Below are 16,911 nucleotides of genomic sequence, written 5' to 3'. Positions count from 1 at the left end.
CCTGCGGCTCGCTACGATCACGGCGATACCAAATTTATAGATCTGGTCAAGTGAAATGAAAATACGACGATTTAGCCATTTTGAATTTTCTTTCCTGCTACAACATTCACTAGATGGGGTGAATGGCTTTATATTTTATTGCGTACAAGGCGTAAAAAGTCATCATCTTAGGTAAATCCAGCAGGGCCGTGTTTTACACCATCAATTGGTTGTAAATTACAGGGAAAATGTGCGATCCTCCATAGCAGTATGGCCACATATGCCCAAGATCCCTGGTAGGATCTGACAAGGGTCCCACGTTGCTGCATTTCATCCAAGTGTGCGAGGTTCTTGTACCTTATGCCCTTAATAATCACAGTCCCGTTACCGCCAGTCACAATGCTCCTATAACAATCATTAGTCACAATGACCAGTGCACCAGTCATAAAATCCCATATACAACTTGTCTCCTCAGACTCTGCGGTCTATGGTGGGCACTAAATTGGGCAATTACCCAGTACTCCCCCCCCCCCTCCTCCAACACCCACAGATTCATTCTCCTCCCTTTATAGACTCTCTCTGCCAATAACTACCTTGTGGTGTCTTCTTCCAATGCAGTTCTGCCTGAGTCAGACTAGCACCCACAGTCATTGTAGAGATCTGCAGCAGCTACAACTTTACAGTGGAATTTGGATGTGTTAGTCTTTTACATCTAGGGCTACACATCAACTTTTGCCATGACTTCAATTGCATGACTAAAGACCATCATGTCTATTCTTTCACTAATGTAAGTGAATGGATCTGCATTGCAATCGAGTGTATGTTGCAAAAATCTATGTTTTTCTGCAACTAGGAATTGCGGTCACAACATACAGTAGGTTGCAACTTGACTCCATTCACTTACATTGGTAAAGCAGTTGTAATGTGACACCATGATCTTTGGTTGCACAACAGATGTTGCAGCCATGTTGCTGTGTAGGCCCCAGCTTATAGCCATTTTTTGTTTAGCGGCCCTGCATGGTTGCATGTAACTTCATCTTCTAGTACCAGACAATGATCTACACCAGCAAGGGGTTGAGATGAATGGCACGCCATGACAGCACCTTATCACATCATTAATGATAGCTAGAATCTTACTGGTTGCTATACAGTATGTTATATGCAATGACAACACTCACAACTTAGACTAATGTATTTAATAAAAAACAACGTTTTTATAACCAGAAACCAAAAGCACAAAGCTTGAATATCACAGTTTAAATGGTTTATTTTTTTTTACAATTTTCTGAATGGATTAGAGTTGCATTGTCACAAGTTGCTCTGTTGCTACGACATTCATAGGATATGACAGCTCAATGTACAGAACCTTATAAAACCGATGGATACAATCATAAAGACATGTGTCTGCAGTCAGTCATACTGTGCAAAGTGATAAAAAATCAGTTTACTAAAAAAAAAACTCCTGAAGCATATAAACCCAAACTTGTCATTAAGGCCAGGGGTGAAGGAGAACAGTCCAGAGCGGTGAAGGCAGGCGACAAGTTCTTTACTCCTTGTACTTGCCTAAGTGTTCCCGAGCAATGATGAGTCTTTGGATCTGGGCTGTGCCTTCATAGATCTGTAATGCAGACAGGAAAGATTCCACCCATTATCACCATCTCATACAGTATAGGCAACACACCTGCTACATACTATTCTACTCCTGGTGTCTCTGTATGGCTTCCCTGTCTCATCGCAGATGTCCAACAATGGCTCATGGGAAGCTGTGTATAAGTCACAGAGCCCCAAACTAAGACAGTGGAAAAGAAGGGGAGGTGTGTGTGTGTGTGTGTGTATATATAGGGGTTATCTGTGACCTACAGACATCTTAGGATGATCTCTGCAGCGCAAGGCTTAATAAATCCCCCATTGGTCACTGCTGGCCAAACCCTGCATGCCAAAAAATTTCAACACTCCCATACAGGTATAAACACATCAACAGAAAGCATCAAACAGTAAATTATGGTAAAATTCTATTCATCTGGCATCCAATAATCCAAAAAGATTTATAAATTAAGACAGATCGACAAGACTAAATAAATCTGATTAAAAAAACAAAACACAAAAGCTGCAGAATGTATGTTTGTTTTTTTGTAAGCTCTCCGGTGATCACCACTTCACACAGTAATGTGTTCATCGGTTACATGGCCTGTTTGCAGCACAGTTATACCGTATTTTTCGGACTATAAGACGCACCTAGGTTTTAGAGGAGGAAAATAGGGAAAAAAATTTTTGAAGCAAAAAATGGTAAAATATTTAATATATGGGAGTTGTAGTTTTGCAACAGCTGCAAGGCCACATTGACAGGTGACCCTGCAGCTGTACGGGGACGCATAGAGCGTTTTTTTTTATGGGGCCAGCTGTACTTTTTAGTTATACCATTTTGGGGAATATCTATTGCTTAGATCACCTTGTATTGAAAAAAAACCCGGGGGTTTATGATATATATATATATATATATATATATATATATATATATATATATATATATATATATATATATATATATATACACTCACCGGCCACTTTATTAGGTACACCATGCTAGTAACGGGTTGGACCCCCTTTTGCCTTCAGAACTGCCTCAATTCTTCGTGGCATAGATTCAACAAGGTGCTGGAAGCATTCCTCAGAGATTTTGGTCCATATTGACATGATGGCATCACACAGTTGCCGCAGATTTGTCGGCTGCACATCCATGATGCGAATCTCCCGTTCCACCACATCCCAAAGATGCTCCTCTATTGGATTGAGATCTGGTGACTGTGGAGGCCATTGGAGTACAGTGAACTCATTGTCATGTTCAAGAAACCAGTTTGAGATGATTCCAGCTTTATGACATGGCATTGCATTATCCTGCTGAAAGTAGCCATCAGATGTTGGGTACATTGTGGTCATAAAGGGATGGACATGGTCAGCAACAATACTCAGGTAGGCTTTGGCGTTGCAACGATGCTCAATTGGTACCAAGGGGCCCAAAGAGTGCCAAGAAAATATTCCCCACACCATGACACCACCACCACCAGCCTGAACCGTTACCAATACAAGGCAGGATGGATCCATGCTTTCATGTTGTTGACGCCAAATTCTGACCCTACCATCCGAATGTCGCAGCAGAAATCGAGACTCATCAGACCAGGCAACGTTTTTCCAATCTTCAATTGTCCAATTTCGATGAGCTTGTGCAAATTGTAGCCTCAGTTTCCTGTTCTTAGCTGAAAGGAGTGGCCCCCGGTGTGGTCTTCTGCTGCTGTAGCCCATCTGCCTCAAAGTGCGACGTACTGTGCGGCGTTCAGAGATGCTCTTCTGGCTACCTTGGTTGTAACGGGTGGCTATTTGAGTCACTGTTGCCTTTCTATCAGCTCGAACCAGTCTGGCCATTCTCCTCTGACCTCTGGCATCGACAACGCATTTCCGCCCACAGAACTGCCGCTCACTGGATGTTTTTTCTTTTTCGGACCATTCTCTGTAAACCCTAGAGATGGTTGTGCGCGAAAATCCCAGTAGATCAGCAGTTTCTGAAATACTCAGACCAGCCCTTCTGGCACCAACAACCATGCCACGTTCAAAGGCACTCAAATCACCTTTCTTCCCCATACTGATACTCGGTTTGAACTGCAGGAGATTGTCTTGACCATGTCTACATGCCTAAATGCACTGAGTTGCCGCCATGTGATTGGCTGATTAGAAATTAAGTGTTAACGAGCAGTTGGACAGGTGTACCTAATAAAGTAGCCGGTGAGTGTATATATATATATATATATATATATATATATATATATATATATATATATATATATATATATAATTTATTTTTTTTCTAGGGACAGGAGGTGATTTAGAACTTTTATTTATATTTTTAAAGCTTTTTTTTTTTTTTTTTACTATTTTATTCCCCCCCGGGGGCTTGAACCTGCGGTCACTTGATTGCAAGTCCCATAGATGGCAATACAACTGTATTGCCGTCTATGGGACATTCTGTGTATTAGTATTACGGCTGGTCATAGACCCAGCCGCAATACTAATACAGCAGTGACAGGCCTGGGAGCCTCATTAGGCTCCCGGCTGTCACCCGAACAGGTCGGCTCCTGCGATATCGCCGCGCAGGAGCCGGCCTGCAACTCTACAGGTACGGGGCCGGTGGGGACCGGCCCCGGGGGAGAAGGGGCCACTGATACTGACCCGGCATCCGCTGTACTAGAGAGGCGGATGCCGGGGAGGGATAGACGCTGGCACAGGTGCCGGGCCTGAGACATCGCTGCACTCCACTGTCCTGCCTGAAGCCAGCGGCGGGGGGACGGAGGAGCGGAATAGCATCACTCCTCCTGCTGCTGGCTTCATGCAGGGCAGAGGAGCACAGCGATGTCTCAGGCCCCGGCGTCTATCCCTTTCCGGCTTCCGCCTCTCTAGTACAGCGGGTGCCAGGCGCCACATTTGGACTATAAGACGCACCCTTCTTTTCCCCCCAAATTTTGGGGGGAAAAAGTGCGTCTTATAGTCCGAAAAATACGGTAATTCAAGTGAACACGGCCGAGCTGCAATACCAAACACAGCCACTATACAATGCATGGCGCTGTGCTTGGCAAGCAGTGAAGAGGCTTTAGATCTGAACCTAAAACTAGTCACTTCAAACAGCCTATCACAGGGGTGCTGGACCCCCACCCATCTTGTACTGACCACCTATTCTAAGGTTAAGCCATCAATTTTTTAACTATGGTACAGCCCTGAACACAAATACATTTAGATATGTACATTCTGTAGTAAGCCAAAGCACTGATTTTAAGTATCTCAGCGACAGTTTCCCTCCTTACTAATGGGTTCCTCTTACCTGGTAGATTTTTGCATCTCTCATGAGCTTTTCCACAGGATAATCACTGTTGAATCCGTTTCCTCCGAAAACCTGGACAGCGTCTGAGGCCACCTGATTGGCGATGTCACCTGCAAACGCCTTAGCAATGGAGGCATAGTACGTGTTCCTTCTTCCGCTGTCCACCTCCCAAGCTGCCCTCTGATATGCCATGCGGGCAAGCTCCACTTTCATGGCCATCTCGGCCAGTAAGAAGGACACGGCTTGATGCTGAATAAATATGAACAAAAGGTGGAGATTACAGATTTGTAAGAATGAGGATTATAGGAGTTATCTGGCACCATAAAACAGAGTGATAGAGCCTTACATTGTGGAGCGCCTGCTGCTACTGCAGCTCAGACCCATTCAAGTCCTAAAATAACCCCCTAAGGATAGATCACTGGAATCTCCTTCCCGATCTGACATCCATTGCAGGACGCTCAAGTATAGCTGGTTGGTGCTATATCTAAAGCAGGGGTCGGGAACCTTCAGCACTCCAGCTGTTGTAAAACTACAACTTCCAGCATGCATATTTGCTCTGCTGTTCTTGGAACTCCCATGGAAGTGACTGGAGCATGTTGGGAGTTGTAGTTTCCCTGCAGTTGGAGCGCTGAAGGTTGCTGCCCCTGATCTAATGTATATGGGTTCTGCAAGGAGACGACTGCACCAATTTGTGGGTAAATCCTGAAGATGCCTATGCAATTACCTCGGCCAAGACTCTTCCAAAGGTCTTCCTCTCCAGAGAGTACTTTGTGGCTTCATCCAGCGCCCTCTGAGCTAATCCAACTGCACCGGCTGCCACCTATAATATATAACAGGTGAGCCATAGCGCTTGGTTCACAGAGAACCGAGATACCTCATATTGAACTGGAATATCTTACTGGTGGCCGGGTCTTATCGAACGCCCCCATGGCAATTTTAAAACCGGCACCTTCTCCGATTAGGACGTTTTCGGCAGGAACTCTGACATCTTCAAATACAATCCCCCTGGTGTCTGAGCAGCGCTGCCCCATGTTCAGCTCCTGGAAAAAACACAGATGCATTAGAGTGAACCAGCATGCTGTTCAGGCCTTGTTCACACAGCGGGGACATGTAGTAACTTAAAGGGAATATATCAAGATTATTTTTGTGACACTAAGTCACCCACGGGTACTTATGGACCAGGGAGTTTAGTGCCATCCGTGCCCGCCGCTGTACTCCTTACTCCAGTGCAGTTCTTCAATGAAGCCAGAGCAGTACACCTCGTGTTCAGTGCACGTCCTGTACCTCCAGTACTTGTACAGTGAAGCCGGGGTGTATGTCCTCAGCATCAGTGGAAAACTGCGTATGCGCCGGGAGCACCAGAGAGGAGTCCGAAGAGAGTGACCTCTAGGCAAGTATAAAGGTTTATTTTTAAAAAAAATACTGACACTGATGGTTTCTAAATCCCAAGTCTATAAGGACCTGAGGGTGGTTTAGTGTCCCAAATTGGTCTACAGGCTCCCTTCAAACAGGTTTAGGCTAGCACTAGCGATGCATGTTTGATAGATTTGGTGCATCTTAGACATGTAACAGGTTTTCTTGGACTTGCATATTGATGACAACCATATGCTATGTCCGATACAATGGACACTCGCTGATCAGCTGCTTGAAGACGTTGCACCATTCGGTTGAGCACGGTGCTGTATATATCATCGGGTCTGCACTTGGTATTGCAGCTCAGCCCCAATCACTTGAATAAGACCGAGCTGCTGCTATACCATGGGACTGATGAACGGGATGACATTGGTACAGGAAAGAGAATGCTGTGAGGTCTCTTCAAGCAGCTGACTGGTGGGGGTCCCAGTTGTCAAGACCCCGCCATATTGTTGACTTATCCTAAGAATAGGTCATCAAAAAGTTCTGGGAAAATAACCCTTTAGTGCCACCTATTGGGTGGTATACTTTAGTCCATTCACCGGTGAGTAACCAGCAATGGCTACTACAGAGTGCACAGGGGTGTCAGACCACCCCACCGATAGGATATTGTTAATAGAGATGAGCGAGTACTATTCAAAATAGTACTCGCTCATCTCTAATCGTTAACAAATCATCAATCCTTAAATCACAGAAAAACCCTTAGAATAAAAAAAGGGATGTCTGGTCACGAGAAGTTGCTCTATATCCACAGAATAAGGGGTAACTTGATGATTGTGCGGGTGCACCGCCACGCCATTCATTTTATTGGGGCTTCTGGACTTGGTCATCTCCGGAGATCCTATTGCAATGAATAGAGAGGCGTGCATATCACAGACCAGCTAATATGGGGTGCCAGTTCTCGTAATCGGAGGTCGGACTACCACTTCTCAGTAACTTCTTGTGGCCGGGCAACCCCTATTAAAGTGACAGCGTAATATACAAGTCCTCACCTTTCTCCCGATTTGTATTCCAGGACTATCGGCATCTACAATAAACCCAGTAAAAGCTTTCCCTGTTGGCGCTTTGGGGTCAGGGTTAGTACGAGCCAAAAGGAAGTACCTGCAGAATAGACAGAAGAGCCGCTTATGAGAAGGTGGTACAGTACTTACAGAGTCCCTGCAGAGCATGCATGTCCCATAAGAGAAAGAAAAAAATGGCTTACAAAGGTAATGTCCTGGGCAGACTGCTGGAGCATATGAGCATACACCCCCACCCTTCATTGGTTTAATAGAATTCTTTAATACTATAACTCTATAGTATATAACTCACTGAATGTGCCCCCTAAGCCCTCCAATGGGAAGCTGTATCATCAGCCACCAATACCAGTGTACAGTGACAGAGCTCACCAGTTAGCTTTCCCTCCATTGGTGATCCACATCTTCTGCCCATTGATGACGTACTCATTGCCCTTCTTCTCCGCTCTAGTCTTCAGACCGGCCACATCTGAGCCAGCTCCGGGCTCAGTCACACAGTAGGCCTAGAGGATAGGACACAGACACAAGGAGGGGCAGGTCAGCCATACAGAGGAGTATTATACAAATATTCAGCAGAAGCAACATGGAGATCCCTTACACACATCAGCGGCTCCTCCGTCATTCTGCCCAGGTACTTCTTCTGCTGAGCCTCATTACCTGCGATGATCACCGGCATTTGCTGCAAAAATATAAAGTGTAATACAAAATGTAACTCAGGATCAGTACAGGATAAACAGAATAGTGAGCGCAGCTCTGGGGTATAATACTGGATGTAACTCAGAATCAGTACAGGGTAAGTAATGTAATGTATGTACACCGTGACTGCACCAGCAAAATAGTGAGCGCAGCTCTGGAGTATAATACAGGATAAGTAATGTAATGTATGTACACAGTGACTGTACCAGCAGAATAGTGAGTGCAGCTCTGGAGTATAATACAGGATAAGTAATGTAATGTATGTACACAGTGACTGCACCAGCAGAATAGTGAGTGCAGCTCTGGAGTATAATAGAGGATGTAACTGTCTGACGCTGGCTTCACACTAGCACCCGGACTCAGTTATCAGGTTTCTGTCTTCTGCATGCAGAAGACAGAAACCCGTCATGCAGAGTCCGGCCATGAGCGCCGGTGAGCATTTTATGCCCTCCGTGGCGAAACTGTTTTGTTTTTTTTTTTAAACCGGACACAGAGTACTGCATGTCCGACTGTGTCCGGTTTTAAAAAAAACGGTTTCGCCACGGAGGGCATAAAACGCTCACGGCCGGACACTTTTCAAACCCATTCAAATGAATGGGTATGAAAGATGTCGGCAGGTTTCAGTCTCCTGCCCAGTTTTGTGCAGGAAACGGAAACTTGTAGAATGGAGTCCCGGGCGCAGATGTGAACGAGCGCTTGGTCAAAGATAGGTAATGTAGTTACCTGTAGCAACTTTTTTTTTTTTTTTTTTTAATTTAAAGCAGTATTCTAATACTGGACACTTACAGGATATCCTTAGAATATTTCTGGTATTCTGCTTTATGGTGAATGAATGCCAAGTTTCCTTAAAGGGATTCTACCACTAAAACACTTTTTTTTCTAGTGACCACGTCGGAATAGCCTTTAAAAAGGCTATTCGTCTCTTACCTGTAGAAGTGCTCTCCGCCGCGCCGTTCGTTCAAAATACCGGTTTGTACCGGTATGCTAATGAGTTCTCTCGCAGCGATGGGGGCGTCCCCATCGCAGGAGCAGCGATGGGGGCGTCCCCATTGCAGCTCGAAAACTCACCGCAGCGCCGCCTCTCCGGTCTTCGGTGTCCTCCCCTTGCTTCTTCAGCGTACTGTCGGACGCCTGCGCAGTACGCTCTGTTCGACGAAGATTGCCGAACGTACTGCGCATGCGCGAAATTGCGATCCCAGCTATAGTGCGGGCACCGAACTTTCGCGCATGCGCAGTACGTTCGGCAATCTTCGCCGAACAGAGAGCATACTGCGCAGGCGTCCGACAGACGCTGAAGAGGCAAGGGGAGGACACCGAAGACCGGAGAGGCGGTGCTGCGGTGAGTTTTCGAGCTGCAATGGGGACGCCCCCATCGCTGCGAGAGAACTAATTAGCATACCGGTATTTTGAACGAACGGCGCGGCGGAGAGCACTTCTACAGGTAAGAGACGAATAGCCTTTTTAAAGGCTATTCCGACGTGGTCACTAGAAAAAAAAAGTGTTTTAGTGGTAGAATCCCTTTAACTCCCCAACAACTATAATTGGATACATGACCCTTCATCAATTCAGGGATCATGTATACTTACCCCAAGGGAATTGGCCTCTATAGCAGTCTGAATACCAGTGCAGCCATAGGCGATCTCCTCTGTTATCAAACATGTGTCAAAGATGCCGAGGTTCAGGCCCCCTGTAGATAAGACATCAGTGGGACTTAAGTATAGACAGCAACGAAAACTGTCCTTGTATCTATCATCTACACAAATGTCCACATCGTCCCTTCCTGCATTCACTTCTCTTGCTGACCGTCCGTTATCATCTGACGGGAGGTCTGGGCTGTTTAGGGATCTGATACAATACCAAAGGCAACAGCAATGCCCAACTGAGGGATAACACAAAGCAAAGCTGCTGCAACTTATTTGATAGTTATGATTTACATTTCCTAAAACAGACATGTCCAGCAGAGGCGGGGGACCACTTTAAAGGGGTTTTTCCAGGACTTGCCTATATGTGGGGGTACAATATTCAAGAGCCTAGCTGATCAACTTTTTGAAGAGGCCTCTTCCCTGTGCCAATCACATCAAGTTTATTGGTCACATGGTACAGGAGTAGTTCAGTCCCATTCAAGGATCGAAGCTGCGATACCAAACACCGTCCCCGTGCTATGTGCAGTTCTGAATGCTGCGGCCTCTTCCACCGGCTGATCTATGAAGGTCCCAGGTGTTGGACCACCACCAATCACATATTGATAACCTATCCTGAAAATCCCCTTTAAGTAAAAAGTTCTGATCAGGTGACCTCCTCAATGACCAAATATACCGCACAGTACACATCCAAAGCAGCCCTAAACAAGCCTGTTGTATCCAGGGCAGAAGGCGCTTCCTTACCGCAGTGCTCAGGGATATGTCCGTTCATCAGTCCCAATTCCCAGGCTCTTTTAATAAGGGGGACCGGATACTAAGGATAGAAGAGATTCATTATTAACCATTTCATTACAGGGGAGTTCACAGAAGGCAGTCATGGCCACTCCTCTCACCTCCCCGGATTTGTCATAATCGCCGGCGACAGGTATGATCTCTTCTCTTGCAAACTTCCGGGCTGTGGCTTGGAACTCTTTCTGTTGTTCACTGAGCTCTGTACAGATGGAAAATATGCAGGATGAATCTGTGTTATTACACATATATATATATATATATAACATAGGACAAATGTTATGTACAGTATGTTATGAATTATGTATATACGGTATCGTGTCTGTCTTATGACTCGTTCATTGCAGTAGTTATGTCTGGTTGTAAGTATGAATTGCTTCTTCTGTATATGTTGTTTCAATTCACAATACACCCAAATGCCTTTGTGCGGGGTCATACCAGTGTTCGACAGCGGAATGGTTTAGGCCTGGACAAATGCAAAGGTAACAAAGGCAGGCATGTCATAATTCGTGTTGTATAACCATCTGTGCACAGGAATATGGTCAGGCAATCCATACGCCTCTCTGACCTCAAGCACCTGGACTGATAATGTTCATAACCATCCCAATGTACACATCTGCTGAAAGGATGAGGATTTCATCTTCATGTTTAGTATGCCTGGGATTGTAAAAGCATTCTTCATATTCCGATATGAAGGGCCCATGCAGAGCTATGGCATATTCCAGTGTAAGTAATGATCCAACCCCAGTCACAGGTGGGAGGTTCCTAAAAGAGGGCTGAGATCAGGCTCGTACAAAGACTGATCATGGACTAGTCATTATTGTCAGATACCTGGAGATGCAACTAAGCTTGTAGTCTGGCCGAATACTTTGTGCTGGGTCAATCCAATGCTAGGAGCCCTGTTTCTTTATATTATTCCCTTTTATCTTGTATACTGTTTGCTTGTGTGTATGTGTGGAAATATGGCCTGGTCAGATGGAGCTAGATTTCTGTAGCACCCTGATGATAAGAGGGGCAGAATTTGGTACAAGCATTGGATGACCCCTTGTAGCCATTTAGTCAGAGGTGGTCTGGCCTGCTACTCTCTAATAAGTTGGCTATTTAGTGTATACGGTAAGTTTACATTACACACAGAAGCTCCTGAGCATAATATATATATATGTATATACACAGTATTGTATAACTCCTCAGCATTATCCTGTTTACTTGTAGATCCTGTTTAGCAGCTACACAAATAAAGTGAATCCTTGCCTTGTCGGGTGATTGCCAGATCTTGTGCAGGATTCTTCTTGTATTTATCAGCAGCCAAATATATGATGCTATCTGATACTTACCAAAGCTGAAGCCAGGGTGGGAGGAGGACCCCGCATTGGCAGCCTGAGGAGCCGTGGACTGGGCTCTCCAGCCGGTCTTGGCAATGTGCTGCAGCACCTGGAGGAAAAGAATAAAAATAAGACGTCTTTATTTATATAGCGCCAACATATTCTGCAGCACACGTGAGAAGAGATGCAAGATATAAAAACGTCCTCCACCCATAGACTTGTACAGAGCTACAGCCTGAGGCTGCACTACTATCATTCAGAGGAATACATGACCTCTTTTGATCTCAGGATCACACCACCATTGTTTTGCGCCATAGATGCACCATTTTGTAACTCTTCTGCCTGGCTCATGACTGTTTTAGCCTACAGGAGGGGCGCTCACAGTCAAAGGGGTTGTCCAGGATCTGAAGATCTGACTAAGCCACAGGATAAGTCGTCAGTATCAGATCGGTTGGAGTCCAACAACAGACCCTGCGCCGATCAGCTGACTGTTTATAAGGTATACGGTCAGAAACAGCCCTGCTCCTATTCAAGTGAATGGGAGTGAGACTGCAGTTCCAGGCACCAGCACTACAGTATAAAGACTGGGAGCTCTTCATAGCGTATAGAGCTCTGTACACTGTAGCAGTGATGCCTGGACCTGAAGTCCCGCTCCTAAAATAGGAACAGGGCTGCTTATATATGGCTTCTGGCGGCCATATCAACTGATCTCTGCGGGGTCCGGGTGGTATCCGATACTGATAACCTGTCCTTTGGATGTATTCGTTATCCTCAGACCCTGGACATGCACTTTAAAGGGGTTGTCTGGGATAAAATGATCTTTCAAATCTAAGCTAACCAACCCCTGCACCTCCGCTAACCTTCTAAATTACTTAGGTTATCAAAAATCGTATTCACCTAGAGTGCCAGGGCGGTCATGTGACCACCCCAGACACAATTTCCAATTTCCCGGTGACGTCCCGTTTCTGGAAACGGAACGTCACCATTTCAAACCCACTTCTCCACCCCATCATACTTATCTGTCTACCTGCCCGGATGTACTGGGCATGGCCCATGCACAGCGCTGAGTTAAAGAGAGCCTTCCAAGTCCTCGGGCACATGTGGATTTATATATCGCTAGAAAGCCAACAGTGCACTGAATTCAGCGCCTCGTTATGTGCCCCGCGACAGAAGATATCGGTGTCATTACTGATGTCTCTTCACCTTCAGACAGGCGTTCCTGACTGTGTAGCCGGGCTGTGAGGACCCGCCCCTCCTGACAGTACTGTCCATAGCTCTGTATGGTTCCTTACCGCCCAGCCAATAGTGAAGAAACTGCACCAAAAACTGCATGCTTTAATGCAATTTTAACTGCGCTGTGTGCATGCATCCTTATTTCCAGAGTCAGTAACACATCTATAACAGTATTCTGGTCTAGATGTTTTGCATCTCACACCAGTGATGTGACGCATCAGACGTTCTAACATTGCTCACCACTTTCCGTTACAGTGGACAAGGATGCCTTGCACACGTCAGACCCTTTATCAAGGCTAACGTCCAAAACACCGGTCTTAATAAATCTGCCCCATTGTCTTTCAAGGCTCCACCATGTCCAAGACCTCTGTTTTCCGTCACAGAATGAGAACAACCTTGTAGCAATATTAGGGTGTTAACCAGAGGGGGAATATAGCCCGTACAGGCTCTGCATTCACCCCAACCAGGGGCTTCTCTTTTAAGTTAGACAAGATGCCAGGGGTCTGCACACATCTCTTAGGGGCAGGTATATCCAGAAGGTGGGGTGAGGTTGCAGTTTTTACTGTATAGAAGACAATTCTAATAATGGTTTGCTTACATAAACGTCAGGAGGTTTCTATTATGCAACTACGCGTGTGCCCCTAAGCAGTGAGAGCAGACCCTATATACTGCCCGCTTCACCCCACTGCAGGTCATACATGTCCCAGGGCTATGCTGTCAGTAGTACAATACGTAGTGGAGGAGGGGGTAATATGATCTGTAATCTCAGCTGTCCGCGGAGCAGACCTTGTTGTACTAGGAGAACCTTTGCCCTAGAAACGTGACATATGAGTCATTACGTGTGAGCGGGTCCATAGAGCAGCAAGGTCGGGGGTCACAGGCCTTAAAGGGAAAGTCTCAGACAACCCGAATCATCCATGCATGTCAATAGGCGGCATGTAATACTATATAATACCCCGGCTAATACGCTTAGCCTCACCGCAGGAGCTTATACAAGGACAAGCATTGCCTTAAAGGTGCAGGGAATAGGAGCAATCTCATTCACTGACAGCAAGCAGAGACCTCTAAGATGTGAGCGTTTGGGGTGCATTCACATGGCGCAGTTTCTTAGTTTTCCAGGTGAAAAGGAATCAGAAATGGGGTTCAAATGTAAAAGTGCAGACAGTTTTCTCAATGCAATGTTCAATGCACAATGTGAATGCGTCCTTACACCCAGAGACCTGACTGTACTGCTCACTGCTGCAGGTTTGCTACAATTACATCTGGAGACAAAAACTAAATGCACCCTAAGGGAGTGTACAGACATGACAGCTACAACACAGCCGCAGTCACTGACAGCAAGCAGAGACAAGTCAACTATTGGTCTGCACTGCATGCTGGGAGTTGTAGTCCCACAATACACCCTGTGCACAGCATCAATGTAGCTGCCATGCTGGGACTTGTAGTTCCACACGACGTATGCTCAGCTGTCTACAGAGGTCAATCTCCAGGCCCAGCCCTAGGTAGTGACCAGTGAGGACCCCCAGGACTCGGTCACACTCCCAGCAGCCCCCGATCCCCGCTTACCCTGGTCACCCTGAGAGCGGACATGACACCGGCTCCTGACTCCAAGAAAGGACGTTTGATGACATAAGATCCACGTGACCGCTCTGTGCCAATCCGGACCCAGGGGGCGTGGCGCTGACATCGAGCTGGCAGAGCCGGACTGAGGGGCTGTAGTGCGCATGCGCTTAAAGTGGTAGGAATGTTGATAAAGAAGGGTCACGGTCACCTCAGGGCCAGACATAGGCAGGCCGGTGCACGGGTGTCTTATAGCAGCCAAGTAAATGGGAAAAACTGCTTAAGTCGGATGTCCATTGTGTCAGGTGACGGTGCATTCTGCTAAAACAAAGCCATGGCCTTTAGGGTTGTTCCTAGGTTATAGGGGGAGTTGGGTGGCTTGGCAGGCTAATACCCCCCCCCCCCCCCTTAGTATTTGGGGCGGCTTAATAAGTGAAAATACCTCTCCTGACTACAACCATAACCCCAACATGTCTACTGTGATGTGCCCCATTGTCCAGACCATCGCTCCGCCCCATTGTCCAGACCATCACTCCACCCCATTGTCCAGACCATTGATCCACCCCATTGTCCAGACCATCGCTCCGCCCCATTGTCCAGACCATCACTCCACCCCATTGTCCAGACCATCGCTCCGCCCCATTGTCCAGACCATCACTCCACCCCATTGTCCAGACCATCGCTCCGCCCCATTGTCCAGACCATCACTCCACCCCATTGTCCAGACCATCGCTCCGCCCCATTGTCCAGACCATCACTCCACCCCATTGTCCAGACCATCGCTGCGCCCCATTGTCCAGACCATCACTCCACCCCATTGTCCAGACCATCGCTCTGCTCCATTGTCCAGACCATCACTCCACCCCATTGTCCAGACCATTGCTCCGCCCCATTGTCCAGACCATCGCTCTGCTCCATTGTCCGGACCATCGCTCCACCCCATTGTTCGGACCATCGCTCTGCCTCATTGTCCAGACCATCGCTCCGCCCCATTGTCCAGACCATCGCTCCACCCCATTGTCCAGACCATCGCTCCGCCCCATTGTCCAGACCATCGCTCCGCCCCATTGTCCAGACCATCACTCCACCCCATTGTCCAGACCATCGCTCCGCCCCATTGTTCGGACCATCGCTCCACCCCATCGCTCTGCTCCATTGTCCAGACCATCACTCCACCCCATTGTCCAGACCATTGCTCCGCCCCATTGTCCAGACCATCGCTCTGCTCCATTGTCCGGACCATCGCTCCACCCCATTATTCGGACCATCGCTCTGCCTCATTGTCCAGACCATTGCTCCGCCCCATTGTCCAGACCATCACTCCACCCCATTGTCCAGACCATTGATCCACCCCATTGTCCAGACCATCGCTCCGCCCCATTGTCCAGACCATCACTCCACCCCATTGTCCAGACCATCGCTCCACCCCATTGTCCAGACCATCGCTCCGCCCCATTGTCCAGACCATCGCTCCGCCCCATTGTCCAGACCATCACTCCACCCCATTGTCCAGACCATCGCTCCGCCCCATTGTTCGGACCATCGCTCCACCCCATTGTCCAGACCATTGATCCACCCCATTGTCCAGACCATCGCTCCGCCCCATTGTCCAGACCATCACTCCACCCCATTGTCCAGACCATCGCTCCACCCCATTGTCCAGACCATCGCTCCGCCCCATTGTCCAGACCATCGCTCCGCCCCATTGTCCAGACCATCACTCCACCCCATTGTCCAGACCATCGCTCCGCCCCATTGTCCAGACCATCACTCCACCCCATTGTCCAGACCATCGCTCCGCCCCATTGTTCGGACCATCGCTCCACCCCATTGTCCAGACCATTGATCCACCCCATTGTCCAGACCATCGCTCCGCCCCATTGTCCAGACCATCACTCCACCCCATTGTCCAGACCATCGCTCCACCCCATTGTCCAGACCATCGCTCCGCCCCATTGTCCAGACCATCGCTCCGCCCCATTGTCCAGACCATCACTCCACCCCATTGTCCAGACCATCGCTCCGCCCCATTGTTCGGACCATCGCTCCACCCCATTGTCCAGACCATCGCTCTGCTCCATTGTCCGGACCATCGCTCCACCCCATTGTTCGGACCATCGCTCTGCCTCATTGTCCAGACCATTGCTCCGCCCCATTGTCCAGACCATCACTCCACCCCATTGTCCAGACCATTGATCCACCCCATTGTCCAGACCATCGCTCCGCCCCATTGTCCAGACCATCACTCCACCCCATTGTCCAGACCATCGCTCCACCCCATTGTCCAGACCATCGCTCCGCCCCATTGTCCAGACCATCGCTCCGCCCCATTGTCCAGACCATCACTCCACCCCATTGTCCAGACCATCGCTCCGCCCCATTGTTCGGACCATCGC

General features: G+C 47.7%; 1 protein-coding gene across 1 annotated transcript; it reads right to left on the bottom strand.

The window, feature by feature from the left end:
* Nucleotides 1–1,160: 1,160 nt before the first annotated feature.
* On the bottom strand, nucleotides 1,161–14,597 carry ACADM (acyl-CoA dehydrogenase medium chain). Its single transcript, XM_075287951.1, has 12 exons — nucleotides 14,522–14,597; nucleotides 11,735–11,831; nucleotides 10,505–10,602; nucleotides 10,356–10,425; nucleotides 9,558–9,658; nucleotides 7,874–7,954; nucleotides 7,648–7,778; nucleotides 7,252–7,360; nucleotides 5,746–5,886; nucleotides 5,571–5,666; nucleotides 4,847–5,095; nucleotides 1,161–1,597 (listed from the first exon to the last, which is right to left on the bottom strand). The coding sequence occupies exons 1-12, from the start codon at nucleotides 14,543–14,545 to the stop codon at nucleotides 1,526–1,528; spliced, it is 1,269 nt and encodes a 422-aa protein (XP_075144052.1). The 5' UTR covers nucleotides 14,546–14,597; the 3' UTR covers nucleotides 1,161–1,525.
* Between the last annotated feature and the right edge of the window lie 2,314 nt (nucleotides 14,598–16,911).

The sequence above is a fragment of the Leptodactylus fuscus genome, chromosome 9 (assembly GCF_031893055.1).
Source record: "Leptodactylus fuscus isolate aLepFus1 chromosome 9, aLepFus1.hap2, whole genome shotgun sequence".
Classification (NCBI taxonomy): Eukaryota; Metazoa; Chordata; class Amphibia; order Anura; family Leptodactylidae; genus Leptodactylus; species Leptodactylus fuscus.
Note: the sequence above shows the minus strand (reverse complement) of the source record. Positions and strands in the feature narration are given on the sequence as shown.